This window comes from Cherax quadricarinatus, chromosome 63 (genome assembly GCF_038502225.1).
Source record: "Cherax quadricarinatus isolate ZL_2023a chromosome 63, ASM3850222v1, whole genome shotgun sequence".
NCBI lineage: Eukaryota > Metazoa > Arthropoda > Malacostraca > Decapoda > Parastacidae > Cherax > Cherax quadricarinatus.
Window position 1 is genome coordinate 18999443 of NC_091354.1, and position 25434 is coordinate 19024876.

Consider the following 25434-nt stretch of genomic DNA (forward strand, 5'->3'; position numbering starts at 1 on the left):
GCAAACACTTGGGCTTATTCAGTATTAATATCATAAAGTATCTTCATGAACAATAATGTAGTGAAACAGCAGGTGGTTGATGGTGAATAAGGCAAGGTAGCTACTGTTATTATAGCTGACCATAATAAAGAAAGGTGAATACTGTTATTACAGTTGACCATAAAAAACAAAGGTGGCTACAATGACAAAGACAAAATTTGTTTCTTTGCAAAGGTTACAATGGGTGTTTACATCTTATACATGTTGTTAGGTACAAAGAAAGCCACTAACATGCTGGGGCATTTCAGGCAGACTAATCCTAATGCTTACAGACCACTTAAGACGAGACAGGTAAAGAGTGGTAAATTTTAATTATACATTACCGTAAGGTAGTTAATGGTTTACAGTAATAATTTAACACAATTTACAAAAATACAATAGTACAATTATAAGTATGTATTAACGTTTAGTTTCAAGTGGTCGTAAACTTTATTGGGAGTTTCTGAGTTGCTTCAAACTGGGTATATGATTTTAACAGTACTGGTATAGTTAATTTTGGGAGATGAAATGATTTTTATGTACAGCTCTAAATTGATTTGCAGGCAGGGAACCTTTTGCTGGTTCGGTCAATGAATTCCTGATCATCAGGCCTTTTATGTGCACTGAATTTTTGTATAGTGTGAGATGGACACAAGGGATGTCAAAGAGTGTTTTGTGCCTGTGTGTTCTGTTATGGTTGTCAAGGAGAAGTTTGAGAAGAGGGTTCATATTGGAATATATGGAATATTGGAAAATGGTACCCTGTACCATATGGTACCCTGCACCGTATGTTATCCTGTACTGCATGGTACCCTATACCATATAGTACAATATACCATATAGTACCCTGTAACATATGATACCGTGTACCATATGGTCAATAGGTGTTGGTGGCATGAGACAGGAGCCAAGACTGAGTGAGTGGCGACGCAAGCTAGCTACTGACTCCACAGTTTCGGAGACAAACTGCTTTGTAATCCACCTCAAGGAACACGTCAGGTTCCTGTACACTTGTAAATATATAATAGAAAATTACTGATATACAACATTTTTGCATATTTTTGTTGTAAACAACTACTGTAAACAAAATACAGTGGACCCCCGGTTAACGATATTTTTTCACTCCAGAAGTATGTTCAGGTGCCAGTACTGACCGAATTTGTTCCCATAAGGAATATTGTGAAGTAGATTAGTCCATTTCAGACCCCCAAACATACACGTACAAACGCACTTACATAAATACACTTACATAATTGGTCGCATTCGGAGGTGATCGTTATGCGGGGGTCCACTGTAATAATGAAAATATTAGTGTGTTTATTGTGTTGAATACAACAGTACCATATAGTACCATACGGTACAATGAACCACATGGTATCATTGTACTGTATGGTACAATGTACCACATGGTACCATTGCATCATATGGTACCATTACACCATATGGCACCATAAGGTACCATTACACCATATGGTACCATAAGGTACCATTGCACCATGTGGTACCATTGTATCTTATGGTACCATTGTACCAAATGGTGCCATTGTACCAAATGGTGCCATTGTACCATATGGTACCATTGCACCCTATGGCACCATGGTACCATATGGTACTATATGGTACCATTGTATTCAGCACAATAACCACACTAATATTTTCATCATTTTGTTTACAATAAACTTGTAAGTAAGTAAGTAAGTAAATTTATTCAGGTATACACAATACAGTTACATAAAATTATCATACATAGCAGCATATGTGTAGAGAACCTAGGATAACCCAAAAAAGTCAGACAGAGTGACTTATTTCCATTGGGGTCCTTTTACCTTATTATTATAATATAAAGGTTATAATATTTTCTTATTATTCTATAATGAAGATAACATCTTATTATCATACTAAAAAGACTATCTACTACACGAGGGTCATTAAGACTATCTACAATACGAGGGTCATTAAGACTATCTACTACCCGAGGGTCATTACGACTATCTACAATACGAGGGTCATTACTAGGGATAAGGTAAAATTTACACGTATTTTAGCTAAAAAATAGAAAATCATTCCCCTCCCTTTCTGTTGCTTCGTTCATCAGACACTTTTTGGCAGTCTTCTTGAACTGGTTCAAGCTATGACTGGCCTTGACATTTGTGGGTAGTCTGTTCCATTCCTTTATTGCTGTACAATAAAAGGTGTTTGAAGCCTGGCCACTGACTGTGGGTACTACAAAGTTGTGCTCTCTCCCCCTAGTACTATGATTGCTTTGGTTCCCAACCTTGACAAAATTGACAGCAAGATATTCTGGACACTGTTCGTGAGCAATTTTATAAACATGATTTAGCTTCAGTTGTTTTACTCTGTCTTCAACATTCAGCATATCCAACTGCTGTAATTCATCCTGGCCTACATGTTCTCTTGGTCCCAGCCCCAGGATGAATCTTACGATTTTGTTCTGGGTGATTTGCAGTCTATCTTTCAGTTTTTTTGTCAAGGCAGAGTACCAAGAAGAGCAAGCGTAATCCATATGGCATTGTATAAGGGCTAGACATAGGGTCCTGCGAGCCTCAGTAGGTAGACACCGTGCTTGTCTATACAGGAACTTCAGCCTGGCATTCGCTTTCTTTACTACACTGTTCCCTATCAATTCTCCTGACATGCATGGGTCAAAGGGGATTCCCAGATATTTAACTGATGAAACCAAAGTGATGGACTCCCCATTACACTGAACATTAAAATTATTTACCCTTCTCAGTTTATGTTTCGTTCCAAAGAGAATGGCTTCAGTTTTCCCTAGGTGTAATGATAGTTTGTTGTCTACTAACCATTTGCTGCAGGACTCCAGTTCCAGTGTTAAAACATTAGCAATATCTTGTGGGTCTTTACCTGTCACTAACAGAGCACTGTCATCTGCATACAGTGGGAGTTTGCACTTGACACTGATAGGCATATCATTGACATAACATAAGAATAGTAAGGGACCCAGAATACTACCTTGGGGAACTCCACATGTTATCGGCAGGGGTTCTGATTCTGTTTTGTTGATTTTGACTATTTGTCTCCTGTTGCTAAGGTAGGACTTAAACCAGTCTACAGAACCTATACCGATAGTTTGAAGTTTATTACATAATATATTGTGGTTGACAGTATCGAAGGCCTTTTGCAGGTCTAAGGTTACCATACCTATGAGGTTCCCTTTTGACATTTCAGTTCTCAGGTAATCCATCAGATTAATAAGGGAGGTATCGGTTGAGTAGGATCTTCTAAAGCCCGATTGATAGCTATGGAGAATGCTGTTGTCATTAAGGTACTTAACTACTTGAGAATACACCACCCTCTCCAGAATTTTAGATATTATACTGAGTATACTAACAGGTCTATAGTTGCTTACATCAGACCTATTATTTTTCTTGAAGATAGGAGTAACTCTGGCCTCCTTGAACCCCTCTGGTACGGTATTAGTGGTGATTGATAGATTTATTATGTGAGCAATAGGGATTGACAGTTCAAAAGCACCATCTTTTAGGAACTTAGACGGGATGTTATCAGGGCCTGTGCTCTTAGTTGGGTTTAACCTGCTTAGTTCTTTTTGAATGAAGTCATGAGATACACTTACTAGTTGACAACTGTTTGGGGTTACCCCTTTATTGGTATAGTATGTTTGAAACTTATCAGAGTCTGTGTTAAAGGTTTTTGATGCAGCTGGTAGTTTACTTACTAGTGTTGATGCAACAGATGTGTAGTAGGAATTAAAGCAATTTGCCACCTTAGATGTTTCGTGGCATACCTCATTATCGATAGTGAGTACTATGTTAGACCTATCTACTGGCTTATGGCTATACCCCAACTGTTTTAGTTGTTGCCAGAGCTTTCTGGGGTTATGCTTATATTCTTCAATTTTTGAGCAATAGTGCTTTGCCTTTGCTCCTTTTATAAGCCTCTGTACTCTGTTCCTCACCCTTTGGAATTCATTTAGTGCTGCAATATCCTGTCTGTTTGCTTTAAATCTTTTTAGCAGCTGGTCTCTGAATTTCATATTATCTAATATCTCAGTAGTCATCCAGGGTTCAGTTCTTCGTTTAATCCTAACCTCTTTAACTGGTGCAATATTATTAAGAATGGTAGTGAACATTGTTTTGAATTTTTCCCAGGCATCGTTTACGTCCGTGCAACTTGTTATCTCTGTCCAGTCACAATTGTGTAGCCTATTTACCAGTGTTTCTTTACTGTAGTTTCTAGTTGACCTCATTTTTATTGTCCTGTGTAGGCCTATCCTATCCCTAGTGATTTTCCTGGTGCAGTAAATGATGAAATGATCACTAAGACCTGTGGTAATGACGCCTGACTGACTAATGTTCTCAGCGCGGTTGCAAAGTATGTGGTCAATTAGGGTGGCTGAGAACTGTGTGATCCGGGTTGGTTTATTAATTAGTTGGGTGAAGCTATTTAATCCTAGAATTTGCTTATACCTTTTGCATAGCCCGTTATTTTGTTGCTGAAAACAGATATTGAAGTCGCCCAGTATTATTGTTTCGCAATTGCTTTCAACTCCGGACAAGACTCTGGAAAAGTCTTCTAAGAACTGGTCCTGGGTAGGAGGGCGGTAACTAGTTCCTACTAAGATGGGTTTGGTCTTGGGAAGCAGCACTTCAAACCATAGAATCTCCAGTTTATTGTTATTTAAATCAGGTCTTGGGTTGTAAGCTAAGTCATTTCTAATGTAGGCACATACTCCACCGCCCTTTCTGTTCCTATCTAAGCGTTTTATATTGTAACCATCTATTTTGACCTCGTCGTCAGTCACCGTATCATCCAACCAAGATTCAGAGATGGTTATAACTGCCGCCCTAATTTTGTTAGCTAGAATCCTAATCTCTGCCAATTTAGGAAGAAGTGATCTTGCATTGACATGAATAAAGTGAAGGCCTGTTTTCATAAAACAATCATAATCATCAATATATGGCAATGGGTCATTTGTATTAAAATTAGGTAAATCAATGTCATCACTGCTAAAGGGTAACTGTGCCAAAGTGCATTTGTTACACACAAAATGAATTCTGGCACCGTTGCTATAATTGTACATACATCCATCATGCACCCACCCCTTACACATTTTACATAAGGTGCCTTTTCTGTTTTTCATGCGTACTTTAGTACAGTGTATGCATCTGTTTGGTAGTGTTTGAGATAATAATGGCTGTATTGTCTCACATTGACCTATGTATGCATTACATATGGAGTTAAGGTTATCATCCCTAGCTACTAGACCGTCATTATTGCCGTCATTTATCTGTCTGTTTTGCCTCTGCACAATAGTTTGAGGTCCTGGATTAATTTGGATATCACCACTTAAGAGCGCTACAATAAGAGCTGTGTGCCATTGTTTTTGTTTGGGTATGCGGTGTTGCCATACCTTGTAAGCAATATAATGATAATCAAATTAGTGCAGTTATTGTGTTGAATACAATGAGTGTACACTTATACAATATACATTATACTGGTCTCACAGGCCACGAATGTTATTAGAAAAAGAAAAAAATTAGAAAAGAAAAGAAAAAAGTATAAAAAAACATAAAATAAAAAAAATGGGATTTTGTGGAAGTCACTGATGTTGCTGCCATCCGGTCATTTTGGGTCAACTTCCCGCCGCTGTATCTCGGTAAGTACTGATCAGAAATTTTTTTTTTGTTTTATTACCTTCACAAAAATATTATCTTTAATTCTGTAAGAATTTTTTTTTTTTTTTTTTTCAAAATTTCTTGGACACTGGATCACCACTTCAGATTTTGGCCTTGGACCCTGAAAGAGTTAAGCTCAATTTCAAGCTACTTTCAATCCTGAAACAAATCAAAATCATCTTTATTTCTGTAACATATCTTCTGTTCTATCATACGAGACCAAAAAACTGAGAATACACTAGAAAAACCATACAAAAATGCACCATAAAGTTGCTATTTTAAACCAAAATAGGGTCACAGTTTTTTTCCTATTATGCACTGTGTGGGGCAGGATTTTTGTTTTATGGTGCACACTTACCACAGACCCATTCTCTCTTATCTATGCCCAAATTTATCCCTCACAGCTTATCTGAGTGAGTTGTGCTCATCACGTAGTTCTATGGCACTGACCAAGAGTTCAAAGCCATAGTACTATAGCGCAGACCTCAAAAGTGTTAATATATCCATAATATCTGCTTGCCTTTTAAAATCACTGTACAATACTTAGTTTATTATTTTAGGTGAATTGTGTATTTACAAGAAAAGTTGTTTGGCTTTTTTAGAAGTGACAGAATGTAACCTATTTTTTCCAAAAAGTTATTCACTCCATCTATTGTTTTTACATGTATCTCTATTTTTATGGAGCATATCTCACATGAAATGTGGTTGTCTACTGTACATATGCATATATATTATACTTAAAAACTTTGCCTAAAAAGTTTGCTGCTGAAGATAATGTGTGTAATCATACATATCTAAATGATGATGTTACCTCAAACAATGAACTTACTCTTTCTTGGTGGGAAACTTTCATAGCATCACCTGTAGTATACCCATGACTCTTCTGGAGGATGGTCATGCCAGAGTCATATATTATACCTTCTCCATACATGCCTGAAGTAAAAGATAATACAAGGTGAGTGTAAGTATATATGAAGATATAAACCTGCAAAACATATACATAAATTAGCACATGTAAGTCTCTCAGTGGAATAATGCAACAATATAAATATACAGTGGAACCTCTACTTGCGAGCGTTTCTACGTGCGAGTTTTTCCAAATACGAGCAGTGGATGGGTCGATTTTTTGCTTCCATATGCGAGCAAATTTTCCATAAGCGAGCAGACCTCAAGGCAGGTTCCTTGACACTGGTGAGGGGCTCTTGCTCTCGGGAACTGTATCTCATTTGTTTGTTGGACATCTTATTGAAACTTGGGCAATGTATGATGGAAAGATGCTGCTTAACGTACACCAAAAAATAAAAGAAATCTAAGCATAAATAATGGAGTTCACTTCTCAGCAATTAGCCACTCCTTAGCGGTATTTTCGTATGGTTTTTATTGTTGTATTCTCGTTTTTTTTTCTCTCATTTGATAGAATGAAAGATATATTACAGAAATAGATATGATTTTGATTGCTTTCATGACGAAAAGTACCTTGAAATTGAGCTCAACGTAGGAGAAATGGTCCATTGCTTGGCTATGTTTCAGAGTAAACAAATGTAACAGAAATAATAGTATTTCTTAGCTTAAATTGTGGGTGCTGGTGTTTGTGGATGATTGTGAAGAGAGTGGAGAGTTATGTTGTGGTCCTACTGGGCTGAGGTGGATGGTAGAGGTTCTGGTACTGAAGTTGATGGTTGTACTGGAGTGTCTAACTTTAAGTAATTCAATCAAATGATTCAGTAAGTCAATCAAGCCGTTCAGCAAGTCAGTCAAGTTGTTCAGTAAGTCAGTCAAGCAATTCAATAAGTCAGTCAAGTGATTCAGTAAGTCAGTCATTCAGTCAGTCAGTCAGCAAGTCAGTCAAACTCGTGCTAAGTGATGGTCTACTGTACATTTTATTCATTTTAGAGTATATATCAGGTTTCTATGTTATTTAATTGTTTATGTCATATTAGATGTAGTGAGATAGATAAACAAGCCGTAGAGTTGATATTAGTGAAATTATTGAAGTAAAGAATTCCACTGGAACGGATTAATTGAATTTCAGTTAATTTAAATGAGGAAAATTGACTCTGCAAACGAGCAAATCTAGTTGTGAGCAAGGTCTTGGAACGGATTAAACTTGCAAGTAGAGGTTCCACTGTATATCTTATAACCTCGCTCTGTGCTCTACTTCCTCCTCACTCATACTCTTTCTAATACATAACCAATCTTTTTAAAACTCTAAAATTCTCTTATTCCAAGACAATAATTCAGCTGGATCACCTATCTTGGGTGTATGCAGACATCTACTTTGCCCTGAGCTCTTGTGAAAAATTGCCCTTACTTATTTCTTTATACAGTGATTTACCTGTGGCAGATTTCAAGGAGTTTCTGCACTAACAGCACTACCTCAGGCTAGATTTCCTTGTTGGTCACCTGTTCAACTAGATTACTGCTGTTAGTGGCTCACTGACTAGCATAGCCATCATGACCTGATTTATCTGGCACTTGGTGGAAGTAGTAGTCCAGTATAATCTTCAAAACTTTCACATTTGTTATGGCAATATTGTATTTCTAACATCTGCCGGTAGCAAAGTTGAAGAGTTTGTGACCACAGATATAGACACAATGTTCTCTTGCTGTGGATATGGAACTCATACTTCTCACTAGGTTTATAAGTAAGTCTTACCATCTCCTTCACTTCAAAAAGTAGTGTGTAGATTTGGGACAAGAGAATACAACCTACCATCAGAAATTTTTCGTATAACTTCGGTAGGATGTTCTTGACTGACTCAAGTAAGCTGCAGGTATCTCACTCTTCCTGGGCTTCAGTAGGTGGAAGGACAACCTTCCTCCTCAGAAATACTTTTTATTTTACTTCTGTTTATGCCCAGATTTAAGAAATAATTCCTCCTCAGACACTGGGAGGTGCAGAAGGCATCATTAACCGTAAACGGTCCAAATGTATATATACGTTTTTACTGCTAGTGCCCCAAACGTATGTATACGTTTTATTTTTCCTGCCTTCAAATTTGGAACAATTGGCCTGAGATGCCTTGTCAGCATAGAATGGGTCCTAACACTCAGTGTGCACCATATTAAAAAAAATTTGGGACCACTTAGTACCTTGTGGGAGCACCAGTTCAAATGAGCACCAGCTAGAGCAAACAGTGCAGCAAACACCTGGGATTCACTGATTTCATGTAGTATCAACTCTCCCATTTTAAGAGGAAAGTGATTTTGACCCCGAGTTTAGTGGCTTTGAGGTGGATGTGGCCATAACTGGTCGAGGAAATATAAAAAAATCTCGAAAATAACTCATGTGCAATCAACTATTTCAACTAACCTATAGTGTGACTGAAAATTGGTAATTTGGTCAATTTCACACAACATTCAAAATATTCCAATTTCAAAACAGTGTCCAGAATAAACAATGCAGGCATTCCTGGCACTAAATAACATTTCCTCTGTTTATTAGTTATGTTTCCAGGCTTTACAGAAAAATTCCATTTTGATTTTTTATTCACAAAGAATTTTTATTTGCACTAAAATATTGAAGATTTATCGTTATCCATTATTGTAATAATTGTATAAATAATATCAGCATATTCGTGAATGCACATTAGACCCACCAGCTGACGTGTATTGAACATGTGATGCGTTTTGTTTACTCTTGAACAGCGGCAAAAACCGAACATTTCTGCTACTTTGAGCTCAATTTCAAGCAATTTTTGGTACTAAAACCAATCAAAATCATCTCTATTTCTATAATATATTTTCCAATCTATCAAATGAGACCAAGAAATTGCAAATACAACCATAAAAACCATACAAAAATACACAGCACAATTGCTATTTTAATCCAAAAACATGGTCACAGTTTTTTTCTTCTCATTATGCATTGTGTGCTGCAGGTTTTGTTTTATATGGTGCACACTTACCACATAGATACATTCTCTCATATCCAGGCCCAAATTTACTGCTCACAGCTTATCCAAGCGAACTGAGCTCATAATTTAATACTACAGCTTGGACCCAGACTTCAAAACCATTGAACTATAGGATGCACCCCCAAAGGGTTAACTGTCTGTCCTGCTGTAATAAATTCCCGATGAATCACTGATGATACAACAAAAAAATGCACTGTATTAACTTTTATTCTTATTTTAGCAACCACAGTATCATTGTACAAATGACATGCAGCCTTAATGACCCTCCTATAGTAGATCAACTTCAATCTAATAAAGCAACAATCATACCTTTTCTAGTAAGAGAAGTGTCGTCATAGAGTGATCCTGTGAAGATTCCAGTGGCTCCTTCAATAAGGTACCTGGATACAAGAACAACCTCCCCATTAGAAAGCCACTACTGTAATATGTTAACTGCTTAATGAATATTTATTTTTACAGTGAACATATAAACTATAAAAAAATTACTATACTGTATACTTATATTTAGATAACATACTGAAATATATGAAAATCCTTCCTGAAGGTACTGTATTCCAATAACTTATTAAAGTAGAACTTTTATTATGGGTACCTCGCAGCACAGCAATTATGCATCAGCTCACAAATGTAAGCACCCTGGGTTGAACCCTGCCTGGGCAAGGCAGGACATAATAATATTCTATAACAATAATAATAATAATAATAATAATAATAATAATAATAATTATAATAATAATTATAATAATAATAATAATAATAATAATAATAATAATAATAATAATAATAATAATTCACGATAGAAGGTTGGTAGACAGCAACTGCCAAGGCAGGTACTTCAGTCCTGCCAAGTAAGTGTAAAACAGTAGCCTGTAATTGTTTTACATGATGGTAAGATTGCTGGTGTTTTTTCTGTCTTATAAACATGAAAGATTTCAGGTAATACATCTTACTACTTCTATTTACACTTAGGTCACACTACACATACATGAACAAGCAGGAGCTGTGAATCGACCCCTGCAACCACAACTAGGCGAGTACACCCCTCTGGGTTTTCTTCTATTGTCTTACTAGTTCTTGTTCTTGTTTATTTCCTCTTATCTCCATGGGAAAGTGGAACAGAATTCCTCTGTAAGCCATATGTATCATAAGAGGCAGCTAACATGCTGGGAGCATGGGGCTAGTAACCCCTTCTCTTGCATACATTACTAAAGTTAAAAAGAGAAACCTCTATTTTTCTTTTTGAGTCACCCTGCCTCAGTGGGATACAGCCCTTGCGTTGAAAGACAAAGACTTGTTATTTCAAACTGATTCAATGATCTTCTGTTTAGTGGAGTAATTGAACAGAGATAAAGCCATATAGCATGACTTAATAGAATACCCAAATCTCCTGTATTCATTGTAACTCATTTAATGACCATATGTACTGTTACTGCCTTATTAACCCTTAAGCTGTCTAAACGTAGATCTACATTTTCGTGCGTAGCGCTCCAACCTTGATTTTCTCCATAAGAAAGCATGTAAAAAAAACAGATCTATGTTCGGAGCGCTACGCGAGCGAATGTATATCTACGTTTGGACAGTTTAAGGGTTAATATTAAGTTAATTTTAAGTTTGCCTGAAATGCTCTGCATATAAAGGGGCTGCTGGCATGTACACCCAACTATTATACTACTTTGTATATACATGTATTATGTCAAAATAAAATAAATTATTATTATTATATTATATTATATTATTATGGCGAAGATACAAGAGGGGTCTTTGTCCAATGCATTGGAGCAACTCTCTTTCCCCAGATATGTCACCTCTTCAAGGGAAAATGCCCTGCTGCTACCAAAGGACTCTTGATCCAAGGTATTAGAAATACCTTCCCTGGGGAATATGATTACCTCATATTCCTCAGACACTGTATGTCCCTACAAGTTTAGTGCTCTCCCATGAAAGTAAGAATTTACCTGATCCAGGTATTTCCTGAGGATGGGAAGGAAGCCAGAGCTCTGGTAGGTAGAGATCGTGGAGGCTTGAAGGTGATACTGTAGTTGCCACATTCTTCACTTTTAATCCAGGGGTAATGTGTTCTGTCAAAAGAAATGGATATGCAGTACCTGTGGTAATTAATAAAAGCCTTCTGTTCTTTGTTTACAAAATATTAACCCTTTTAACACAAATAAGAAACAAACACACTTCCCTTATTTCTACTTTCCTTTAACCCCAGAGTTTTCATCTGTTATACCTGAGTAAGCTGTACCCAGTAAAGACAAATACCCTTCGACTGTCTCTCATGTAGATCTATGTTAGTGATGCCAGTGTCACCTGTGTAGATCTATGGTCTAGGCACAGTACCCTTAAATATGCTGCGAGTGGTAAATTTTGGCCTAGACATGAGAGAATGGGTCTGTGTGGCAAGTGTGCACTGTGCACAGTATAAAAAAAAATCCTGTCCCCAGGCAGTGCATGATAGGTAAAATGAACCTCTGTTTTGAAATAGGCAAGCATTGCAGGCTGGGTTTTGATTTGTAGAACAAGATAGAGCAGGCAGGGAGAGCAGGATAAGCCAGAGCAGGAAGGTAGAACAGAAAAGGACAGAACAAAGCAGGCAGGGCAGGGCAGGATAGGGCAGGATAGGACAGAGCAGGACAGAGCAGGACAGGGCAGGGCAGGGCAGGGCAGGGCAGGGCAGGGCAGGGCAGGGCAAGACAGAACATGACAGACCAGAGTAGGAAGGGCAGAACAGAACAGGAGAAGCAGGCAGGGCAGGATAGGACAGGCTGGAGCAGGCAGGGCAGGGCAGGGCAGGGCAGGGCAGGACAGGACAGGACAGGACAGGCTAGAGCAGGCAGGGCAGGGCAGGACAGGATGGGCTAGAGCAGGCAGGGCAGGGTAGGACAGGATGGGCTAGAGCAGGCAGGGCAGGGTAGGACAGGATGGGCTAGAGCAGGCAGGGCAGGGTAGGACAGGATGGGCTAGAGCAGGCAGGGCAGGGTAGGACAGGATGGGCTAGAGCAGGCAGGGCAGGGTAGGACAGGATGGGCTAGAGCAGGCAGGGCAGGGTAGGACAGGATGGGCTAGAGCAGGCAGGCAGGGCAGGACAGGACAAGCCTGAGTAGGGTTGGACAAGCAGGCAGGCAGAGACTGGTAAAGAATGGTAAATGAGGCCTTACTAATGATGTATAAAGCTGAAATATAACCACTGAACTTCTGTTGCTTACACTTCTTGATATAAATCCCAGTAATTTGTTTGCCTTATTACATACCCTTAGGCACTGCTGTCTTGATTTAACCCTTTCAGGGTTTCGGCCGTACTAGTACGGCTTACGTGCCAGGGTCCTTGACGTACTAGTACTCATAAATTCTAGCGCCTTCAAATCTAGTGAGAGAAAGCTGGTAGGCCTACATATGAAAGAATGGGTCTATGTGGTCAGTGTGCGCAGTATAAAAAAAATCCTGCAGCACACAGTGCGTAATGAGAAAAAAAAAACTTTGACCGTGTTTTTGGATTAAAACAGCGACTGTATTTTCGTATGGTATTTATTGTTGTATTCTAGTTTTCCTGGTCTCATTTGATAGAATGGAAGGCATATTACAGAAATTGAGATGATTTTGACTGGTTTTACAATGAAAAGTACCTTGAAATTGAGCTCAAAGTAGCAGAAATGTTCGATTTTTACCAAAGTTCAATAGTAAACAAATAATGCTAAGCGTCCAATACACATCAACTGGCGAGTCTAATATTCTTTCACAAGTGCACCGATATTATTTATACCATTTCTACACTAATGCAGTAGTCTGCATAACAGTAAATCTTCTAATTTTTGTGAGGATAAAAATTCAAAATGGAAAGCAAAAGAATGTAAGATGGGCGTGGGGACGTGACTAATGAACAGAGGAAATGTTATTTTAGTGCCAGGAATGTCTTTCTTGTTTATTCTGGACCCTATTTGGAAATCGGCATCTTTTGAAATTTGTGTGAAATTGGCAAAATTGCTAAATTCTGACCACTGTATAGGATAGCTGAAATTGTTACAGATCCCCACTTGGATTTAACTCCATTTATACACACACTCTGCTTCCTGTCTGTGAGCCATGACTCGATCCATGAGAGCACTTTTCCCCTAATGCCATGAGCTGCCACTTTCTTAAACAGTCTTTGGTGTGGTACTCTATTGAAAGCCTTACTAAAATCTAAATAAACATTATCAAATTCTTTATCATGATCAAAAGCCTCAAAAGTTTTACTGAAGAAAGTTAATAAGTTAGTTAGACAAGAATGGCCTCTTGTGAATCCATGCTGTGTATCAGTAATCAGAGTATGCTTATCCAGATGGCTTCTTATAATCTCAGCTATAATTGACTAATAATTTGCCTACAATTGAAATCAGGCTTATTGGGCAGTAATTTGATGGTAATGACTTGTCCCCTGCTTTAAAAATAGGAATTACATTAGCCATCTTCCACATATCAGACACTACACCTGTTTGAAGAGATAAATTAAAATTACTAGTTAATGGTTCACAGAGTTCCATTTTGCATTCCTTATGAACCCTTGAAAAAAGCTCATCAGGACTCAGCGATTTATTTTGTTTCAGTCGGTCTATTTGTTTCATAACCATTTCACTAGTGACTGTGATGTTACATAATTTATCTTCTTCAGGCCCACTATAAAAATTAATTACTGGGATACTGTTAGTATCTTCCTGCGTAAAAACTGAGAAAATAATTATTTAAAATCGAGCACATTTCATTCTCTTTGTCACTAAGATGCCCATAGTTATTTTTAAGAGGACTTATCTCATCTCTAACTTTTGTTCTATACACCTGGAAAAAACTTTTTGGGTTAGTTTTCAAATCCTTAGCAACTTTAATTTCGTAGTCCCGTTTAGCTTTTTTTTTATCCCCTTTTGAATGTCCCTCTTAATGTCAATATACTGATTCATAAGATGACCCTCACCTCTTTTGATACGCTTATAAAATCCCTTCTTTTTCCCTAAAAGATATTTGAGCCTATTATTCACCCATTTTGGGTCATTTTTATTTGATCTAAATTCTTTATACAGGATAAATGTTCTTTGGGCACCATGTACAGTGTTCAGAAAGCTGTCATATTGATAGCTCTCTTTGTTACCCCAGTCCAGAAATGATAAGTGTTCTCTAAGCCCATTGTAATCTGCTAAGCGAAAATCTTGGACCATTACTGAATTATCCTTACTATCATACTTCCATTCAGAGGGAAAATTCCTAGGTATCCACCTTGACAGTAGCCTTAAGTTCCGGACACACATACAACAAATTTTTTTTTTATTAACACACTGGCCGATTCCCACCAAGGCAGGGTGACCCAAAAAAGAAAAACTTCCACCATCATTCACTCCATAACTGTCTTGCCAGAAGAGTGTTTTACACTACAGTTTTTAAACTGTAACATTAACACCCCTCCTTCAGAGTGCAGGCACTGTACTTCCCATCTCCAGGACTCAAGTCCAGCCTGCAGGTTTCCCTGAATCCCTTCATAAATGTTACTTTGCTCACACTCCAACAGCACGTCAAGTATTAAAAACCATTTGTCTCCATTCACTCCTATCAAACATGCTCACGCATGCCCGCTGGAAGTCCAAGCCCCTCGCACACAAAACCTCCTTTACCCCCTCCCTCCAACCTTTCCTAGGCCGACCCCTACCCCCCCTTCCTTCCACTACAGACTGATTCACTCTTGAAGTCATTCTGTTTCACTCCATTCTCTCTACATGTCCAAACCACCTCAACAACCCTTCCTCAGCCCTCTGGACAACAGTTTTGGCAATCCCGTACCTCCTCCTAACTTCCAAACTATGAATTCTCTGCATTATATTCACACCACACACTGCCCTCAGACATGACATCTCCACTGCCTCCAGCCTTCTCCTCACTGCAACATTCATCACCCATGCTTCACACCCATATAAGAGCGTTGGTAAAACTATACTCTCATACATTCCCCTCTTTGCCTCCAAGGACAAAGTTCTTTGTCTCCACAGACTCCTAAGTGCACCGCTCACCCTTTTCCCCTAATCAATTCTATGATTCACCTCATCTTTCATATATCCATCCGCTGACACGTCCACTCCCAAATACCTGAATACATTCACCTCCTCCATACTCTCTCCCTCCAATCTGATATCCAATCATGGGGATCAACAACATCCAATCACCTAAAACCCCTAATAACCCAGTAAAAGGCAGCAGTAAGAATAATAACAAATTCCCACTCCCGCCAGCATACTCCACCAATTTTCAAAAGTCTGAATCTGCTCACCATTAAGAACATCCACACTTATTCATGTGCCTACTACATACACAGAACAATACATGCAAATATAAACCCTCCACTCAAACTTCTCCTCACCAACCTAAACAGGACACATGACCACAACACAAGACACAGATCTCTTTTTGATATACCTCGTGTCCACATCACACTGTGTAAAAACTCTAGGCACATAAAGGGCCCCAAAATATGGAATTCATTACCAGAAGATATTAAAGTAACCCAGTCTGAAAATCAATTTAAGACTTTCTCAAAAGCCACTTAATCACCCTAGACTAAATGCTAAATACTCAGTACACACTTACTCACCTATGTACTCCCACATCGTAACTGAAACAATCACTTTGAACCTTTTATCCATTGTTGACAGGAATATAATTGAATCATTGTTTTGACAAAAAGCATTTTCAAATATAAATATATCTTTGTATTATACAAATTTTGATTCAATTATAATTAACCCTTTCAGGGTCCGTCCAGTGGATCTACGGCTTCACATTGAGTGTCCAAACCGTAGATCTATGCCAAAATTCTGGCACCGTCAAATTTAGCGCGAAAGCGCTCATAGGCCTACATGTGAGAGAACGGGTCTGCGTGGTGGGTGTGCGCCATAAACAAAAAATCTAGGCGCCCGCATAGCATTGTGGGAACGCCGGCTCAGTTACCCTTGTTCACCATGCCTCGTCGCAAGTCAGCTCTCACTCCTGGAAAATTGGGACTCTCCTCTTCCTATCTGATAGTTCTGACACAGATGGAAGTGGAAATGAAGACGAATTCTACGGCTTTGATCAGTTAGTGACCAAAAAGAATGACCAAGATATCGATAATAGTGCAGAAAACCCTGACGATCCTCAACCTTCTACCTCTAGTGTGGGCACTCGTGACTCACGGTCGGTTGTTCCTCAACTCAAGAGAAAACTAATATTTTCGCGTGGCCAGGCCTCTGACTTCAGTAATGATGATGATAGTGACGTGGATTGTGATTTTATTGCGCTCGACGATCATTCGAGTAGTGATAGTAAGGAATCATATTCACCAGTGAAGCGTCAGTTCGCCGCCGCATGCGCTCGGGTAGTGTACCCTATGCTGTGCCCAGGGGACAGAGTACATCCCGGAGTACATCCCGTGGCCCTACACCAGTTTTAGGTAGTGATAGTGAGGATGATGTGGCTACACTTGGCATGGATAGACCACAGGCATCAGTGGATGGTGGTAATGGTGATGGTAGTGGCACCGCCATGCGTGACTCACCAGCCCACGCTGGGACCCACGCTGCTGACTCGTCAGTTCAAGGACAAAGCGGAGCGTCAGCCACCAGCCCACCACAACCACCCGCACAACCAGCCTATGATGTCCAGTATCCACCAGCAAACCGTATGTGGGATTGGCAGCAAAATCCTAATTTTGTTCCCAAGCCTCACCACTTTGATGACTCTCAAAGTGGAATTCTACGTACTTGTCCCCTTGGAACCACGGCCAATGAACTGGAATTCTTTGAATTATTCTTTGACCAGCCATTGATGGAAACTATTGTCAGGGAAAGTAATAAGTATTTTGAGTACACCATGGCAAATACGATCATATCACCACAGTCAAGACTACACAGGTGGAAAGAGACGACTGTTGCAGAAATGTATTTGCTTTTTGCAACAATAATGCTTATGCCTCATGTCTATAAGCATAATATAAAAGCATACTGGTCCACAGATCGGCTAATTTCTACCCCGGTCTTCAGTAAAATCATACCAGTGAACAGGTTTATCTTACTCTTACGTATGTTGCACTTCTCTGACAAAACCAGGCCTGACAGAAGTGACAGGTTATACAAGATTAGAAATGTTTTCATGTATCTCAAACAAAAGTTCAGCATATACTTTTATCCATTCAAGAATCTTGTAATTGACGAGTCTTTGATTTTGTTCAAAGGTAGACTGTCATTCAAGCAGTATATACCGAGCAAGAGGAAACGCTTTGGTATAAAACTGTTTGTACTCTGTGACTGTGACAGTGGCCTGGTGTTGGATATTGTTGTATACACGGGAAGTAAAACATTGAAAAATACCAAGAAGTTATTGGGTATCTCAGGTGACGTAGTGAGAAACATGATGGCACCTTATCTTGGTAAGGGGCATACATTATATACCGATAACTGGTACACAAGCCCATTACTCAGTGATTTCATGCGAGTGAACAAGACAGATGTGTGTGGCACAGTGCGTTCTAATCGTAAACATATGCCTAGGCTCAACGCAGGTGCTCGTGGTGATGACGTGCAGGTGTTTACTGCCAATGACATCATGGCATTACGGTGGCATGACAAACGAGATGTCACATTGTTGACAACCATTCACCGTAATGAAATCCAAGACAGTGGCAAAGTTGATCAAGTGACTAATGAACGTATTCGAAAACCAGTGACAGTGATTGATTATACACAAAACATGCACTTGGTTGACAAACGTGACATGCAGATTAGTTTTGTTGACTGTGTTCGTAAGAGTTACAAGTGGTACATGAAACTTTTCTTCCATCTCATGGACATTTCTATGCTCAATGCATATAATATGTACCAAATAAAGACTGGCAACAGACCACCGTATGGTGAATTTTGTTTGTCTGTTGTCAGACAACTCATAATGAAGTACCAGGTAAGAACACCTGCTATACAACAAGGTCCTCGAATTACTCAGGATATACCCAAGCGTTTGAGGAGGGAAGGTGATCATTTCATGATACAGCTTCCTACAACTCAGAAGAAATTTGCTCAGAAGCGATGCATCGTCTGTGCACAAACAAAACAACGGCAACAAAGACGCAAAGACACTCGGTTTATGTGTGAGGAATGTAAGGTGCCTCTGTGCATGGTGCCTTGTTTCAAGGAGTTCCACAAGCTCCAGTAGTTCTAAAACCATGTCCAGTGATTGTAAATATGTAAATATATGATAGAACATTAGTATTATACAAGATTTGTGCATGTTTATTGTAATAAACAACAGTGGTAAACAATAATATGATAATAACTTTAGTGCAGTTATTGTGTTCAATACAGTGAGTTTATATATATACATTATATACAGTATTGGTCTCTCAGGCCCCAAATGTTAGTAGGAATAGAAAAAAATTGGAAAAGAAAAGAAAAAACTTAAAAAAACGCTAAATAATGTAATGCGCGTATGTGGAATTCGTCGATATTGCCGCCACCACATCATTTTTGACAAACTTCTTGGCACTGCATCTCAGTAAGTACTGATCAGAATTTTTTTTTTGTCTTATTACCTTCACAAAAATATGCTCTTTAATTCTGTAATAAAAAATAATTTCTTTTTTTTTCAAAATTTCTTGGACACTGGAGCACCACTTCAGATTTTGGCCTTGGACCCTGAAGGGGTTAATATTCTACTGTACTACTATGAAATAATTACTATCCTACTGTACAACTATGAAATACTCCTTAGTGTTAAGTAGACTGTAAGCCAGTAATGTTAAGTTGGCCCATAATGCCTAGGCATAATAGAGGCTCTCTTTGCATTGCAACCCACTATTGTAAATACAAAATCTCAATGTACTGTTTGCAAAGACAAAATAAATAAATAAATAAATAAATAAATAAACAAATAAATGCTAAACATAAATGATTTGTGATCCCATGTGCCGAGTTCCTCTGTAATTTCTAAATTATTAACAAGGGTTTCCTTGTTCGCCAGAACCAAGTCAAGCAAGTTATTTCCCCTTGTAGGTTCTGTCACAAACTGCTTCAAAAAACAATCGTGAACTAATTCTAAGAAGTCGTTTGATTCTAAATTCAGAGAAATCTGACTACACTTGTGGCCTTAACAATTTCCTCCCATAGTAGTCTCCCTTGGTAACTATTTAAATTTGGGGGATGGTATATAACTCCTAAAATCAATTTTTCATGTCCCTCTGAAAATTTTATCCAGACAGACTCTGTATGTGTTACTTCAGACTTAATACCCATTTCTGTGCAACAGTTCAAGCGATCTCGGACATACAGTGCTATTCCTCCCCCCTTCCCAATACAGTGGACCCCCGCCTTACGATGGCATCGCGTTACGTTAAATCTGCCATACGATACATTTTAACGCCAAAATTTTGCCTCGCCTCCCCTGGGACATGTCCCTCGCATGACCTCAGCTGCCCTGTGCGTGCCAGTGTTTACAAGCCAGCCAGTGCAGTCGCATCCACGCATACATTCAGTACATTTCATATTATCACAGTGTTTTTAGTGATTGTAGCTGCAAAATAAGTCACCATGGGCCCCAAGAAAGCTTCTAGTGCCAACCCTGCAGGAAAAAGGGTGAAAATTACTATGGCAATGAAGAAAGAGATAACTGCTAAGTACGAAAGTGGAGTGCGTGTCTCGGAGCTAGCCAGGTTGTATACCAAACCCCAATCAACCATCACTACTTTCGTGGCCAACAAAACGGCAATCAAGGAAGCTGTTCTTGCAAAAGGTGCAAGTTTGTTTTCGAAACAGAGATCGCAAGTGATAGAAGATGTTGAGAGACTGTTATTTGTGTGGATAAACGAGGAAGGGTTGTTGAGGTGGTTCGGACATGTAGAGAGAATGGAGCGAAACAGAATGACTTCAAGAGTGTATCAGTCTGTAGTGGAAGGAAGGCGGGGTAGGGGTCAGCCTAGGAAAGGTTGGAGGGAGGGGGTAAAGGAGGTTTTGTGTGCGAGGGGCTTGGACTTCCAGCAGGCATGCGTGAGTGTGTTTGATAGGAGTGAATGGAGACAAATGGTTTTTAATACTTGACGTGCTGTTGGAGTGTGAGCAAAGTAACATTTATGAAGGGGTTCAGGGAAACCGGCAGGCCGGACTTGAGTCCTGGAGATGGGAAGTACAGTGCCTGCACTCTGAAGGAGGGGTGTTAATGTTGCAGTTTAAAAACTGTAGTGTAAAGCACCCTTCTGGCAAGACAGTGATGGAGTGAATAATGGTGAAAGTTTTTCTTTTTCGGGCCACCCTGCCTTGGTGGGAATCGGCCAGTGTGATAATAATAAAAAAAATAAAATAAAAAACGAAAAATAGATAGCAGGAGATAGCATCTCTCAAGCGGTCATATGTGAAAAGGCTAAGAAATTGCATGAGGATTTAATTAGAAAAATGCCTGCAACTAGTGGTGATGCGAGTGAATTTAAGGCCAGCAAAGGTTGGTTTGAGAGATTTAAGAATCGTAGTGGCATATAGTGTGATAAGGCATGGTGAGGCTGCCAGTTCAGACCAAAAAGCGGCTAAAAAATATGTGAAGGAATTCAAGGATTACATACAGTGAAGAATTGCAACCTGAACAACTGTTTAATTGTGACGAAACATACCTGTTTTGGAAGAAAATGCCAAGCAGGACCTACATTACTCAGGAGGAAAAGGCACTCCCAGGACATAAGCCTATGAAAGACGGGCTTACTCTTCTGATGTGTGCTAATACTAGTGGTGATTGTAAAGTGAAGCCTTTATTGGTGTATCACTCTGAAACTCCCATAGCGTTCAGGCAAAACAAAGTCGTCAAGGCTAATTTGTGTGTGATGTGGAGGGGCAAACAGTAAGGCATGGGTCACTAGGGACCTTTTCTATGACTGGTTACACCATGCATTTGCCCCCACTGTGAAAAATTACCTAATGGAAAAGAAATTGGACCTTAAGTGTCTCCTGGTATTAGACAATGCTCCTGGTCATCTTAAAGACTTGGCAGAGACACTTTCTAGGGACATGGGCTTCATTAAGGTCAAGTTTTTGCCTCCTAATACCACTCCTCTCCTGCAGCCCATGGACCAGCAGGTCATTTCAAACTTCAAAAAACTCTACACAAAAGCTGTTTCAAAAGTGCTTTGAAGTGACCTCAGACACTCGATTGACTAAGAGAGTTTTGGAAAGATCACTTTAGCATCCTCAGTTGTGTAAACCTTATAGGTAAGGCTTGGGAGGGAGTGACTAAGAGGACCTTGAACTCTGCTTTGAAGAAACTGTGGCCACAATGTGTAGAAGAAAGGGATTTTAAAGTGTTTGGGGCTAACCCTCAGAAGCCTATGCCAATTGTGGAATCTACTGTGGCATTGGGAAAGTCCATGGGGTTGGAGGTTAGTGGGGATGATGTGGAAGAGTTGGTGGAGGAGGACAATGAAGAACTAACCACTGAAGGGCTGCAAGATCATCTTCATCAGCATGAGGCCACACCTGAGGAAACTGGTTCGGAGGAGGGGAGAGAGAAATTGATGAAGCTGCCTACTTCAAAGATTAAGGAAATGTGTGCAAAGTGGATTGAACTGCAAACCTTTGCGGATGAAAATCACCCTGACACAGCTACTGCAAACCATGCTGGTGACTATTACAATGACACTGTTATGGCCCAATTTAGGAAAGTCTTAAAGGAACGGGAGGTACAGACCTCTGTGGACAGATTTGTTGTGCGACAGATGTCCAGTGACTCTCAAGCTGGTCCTAGTGGCATTAAAAGAAGAAGGGAAGTAATCCCAGAAAATGACTTGATATCTCAAGTCCTAATGGAAGGGGATTCCCCTTCTAAACAATAACTTCCACACTATCCCCTCCTCCCATCCCATCAATCATCACCAGACTTGATATCTCAAGTCCTAATGGAAGGGGATTCCCCTTCTAAACAATAACTTCCACACTATCCCCTCCTCCCATCCCATCAATCATCACCAGATCTTCAATAAAGGTAAGTGTCATGTATTCTATTCTTAGTAGAGTAGTAATTGTGCATGTCTTCTTCAGTTTGTGTGTATTAAAATTAATATTTCATGTGGTAAATTTTTTTTTTCATACTTTTGGGTGTCTTGCATGGATTAATTTGATTTCCACTATTTCTTATGGGGAAAATTAATTTGCCTTACAATAATTTTGGCTTACGATGAGCTCTCAGGAACGGATGAATATCGTAAGGCGGGGGTCCACTGTACTTCTATCTACTTGGAACAATTTAAAACCCTGAATGTGACATTCTGCAGGCATGTCCCGACTTTTTGAATTAAACCATGTCTTAGTGATGGCAAATACATCAATGTTACCTGCACTAGCAACTAATCTCAACTCGTCCATCTTATTCCTAGCACTACGGCTATTAGCATAATATATATTTAAAGACCCTCCTTTCTCTTTACCCTTCCTGCTCATTTCTGTTTTTCCACTAAACCTATTACTGTCCTTATCATCCAGTGCCACTGACTTTCCAATATCCACATCACTCTGCCTATTACTAGTTCCCCTAGAAGTCATAATATTACTACACTGGGACTGTGCTCTAGTTACCTAAATTAATAATAATAATAATAATAATAATAATAATACTATCACAATTCATCTAATATGACATAACAATATAATTAACACAGAAACATGATATATACTCTAGAATTAATAAAATAGGCCATAATATGGTGGCAGAGGCAGCGACAGAAGCATCCGCCATTTCCTGTACAACTTTGACTATAGTATCTTCCCATGCTCTTATTGTAAGAGAAAATGGAGTATTTATGAGGCTAACTGTAGAAATATCATATATAAAAACATAATAAATAATAATACTCTACAGAATGTAAAAAAATATTAAACTGTATATATAAAGTGTATACTTATGCACTTGGAGCAGAGGTGGTGGGGGATGTTGAGGGTGGCGGATGTTGAGGGTGTGGCATATGTTGTCAGTGGCCCTGTAAACCTCCAACAGAACATTGTTTTGTTTGATCGCTGAACTTAACTGATACAGCTTTAGTATCTACATATCATAGATGTACAGTACTAAGCTGGTATTGCCTGGCTAAGTCCATGGAAATCATTGTCTTTTTCTTCTCACCACTGTCCTTTGCACTTATTTTCTTAGGACCCATGGTTAGAAAAAATGCAAGCAATGATGAGAGAAATACTCCCACAGCGATGTAAACATGTGCACTGCTTACCGCATGTTTCAGCATCAGTTGTGCCAACTAGCAGCAGCATTCTGAATTATTATTTCGTACGTATTATGTATGATTATTATTAATTTAGGGAACTGAAGCTCAATCATTATTATAATAATTATTATTATTATTAATTTAGGGAACTGAAGCTCTATCATTATATAATAATAATAATAATATATAATAATTATATTATTATTATTATTATTAATTTAGGGAACTGGAGCACAGATCCAATTCCCTAGATCCCACCAGGCCTGGTGGCTAAAGCTCTCACTTCACATACGGAGGGCCCGGGTTCGATTCCCGCCGGGTGGAAACATTTCGACGCATTTCCTTACACCTGTTGTTCTACTCACCTAGCAGCAAATAGGTACCTGGGTGTTAGTCGACTGGTGTGGGTCTCATCCTGGGGAACAAGACTGAGGACCCCAATGGAAATAAGTTAGTCCTCAATGACACACTGACTTTCTTGGGTTATCCTGGGTAGCTAACCCTCCGAGGTTAAAAATCCAAACGAAATCTTATCTTATCTTACCAGTGTCAAGGAACCTTGACATTGGTGAGGGGCTCTTGATCTAGGGAATTGGATCTGTGCTCTAGTTACCTAAATAATAATAATAATAATAATAATAATAATAATAATAATATAATAATAATAATAATAATAATAATAATAATAAATAATAATAAATAATAATAATACACTGTACTACTACTATTACTAGTAATAATAATAATGTGAGGGAAAAGTTCAATAGATAGGAGTAGCGATGGAGTATATAGTAACAATAGTTTCATTGCCGGCTACTTGTTAAGGTAGGGTAAGTCAAGCTCCCGCTATTCCCGCCTTTTTTCCCCCACCCCGAAAGTGATAGTTTGACTGCCGGCTGCTTGTTAAGGTAGGGTCAGTCTAGCTCCCGCTATCCCTTCCCCTCCTTCTTCCCCCCCCCCCCGAAAGGTGACGCGTGGGGCTCCGGTCCAAACAGTAATCACTAGACTCACAGCTCCCAGCACTACTGTAAGTACATTCCTGCCTTGTATTCTAGTGGATTTATTGGTTGACTTTTGACCAATAATAAACTTAGTCCTTTCAGTTTTGCTCTAAGTTGACTGTTGTAATAATCACCACATCTTTTAGGTATTGTACTTATCATGGAGAGTGATTTCTTAAGCAGTGGGTAACCTGTCTATCTTTCCAGCTTGGATGACAGAGAGGGTCACCTGCCAATCAACGAGTAGAACTGATGGAGATGGACGAACGTCCTGAGACTTCCCCTTTTTGGATTTAATTACCTGTGCACCTGTATGAAATTGCAGGATGTAACCCCTCATCATTGCAGCTGTAAAGAACCTGCTTTCCTGTCATCGGGATAGAATACTCAAGGCTATACTGTGAAGAACTAGCCAGTGGGTTGTAACCAACACCTGTGACCCCCCCCCATCATCGGCAACGGCTACGATTTCAACAAGCAGTGTCACCAACACCAGACATCCAAGTTTTATATTAGCGTTGAATTCAGTTATCATTTATATTTTTCATTTTTCATTTTCTTTTATGTAGGATTAATATTTCATATTTAAG

The 25434-nt window shown here is 39.1% G+C and overlaps 1 protein-coding gene across 1 annotated transcript in view; it reads right to left on the reverse strand.

Moving 5' to 3' along the window:
• The window catches only part of LOC128698293 (uncharacterized), a 618270-nt gene that overhangs the window by 5564 nt on the left and 587272 nt on the right, over positions 1-25434 (reverse strand). Inside the window, exons 6-8 of the mRNA XM_070098678.1 lie at positions 11566-11688; positions 9920-9990; positions 6523-6626 (exon numbers count right to left, since the gene is read on the reverse strand). Of these exons, the coding sequence (XP_069954779.1) occupies positions 6523-6626; positions 9920-9990; positions 11566-11688 (298 nt within the window). The remainder of the gene's footprint in view (positions 1-6522; positions 6627-9919; positions 9991-11565; positions 11689-25434) is intronic.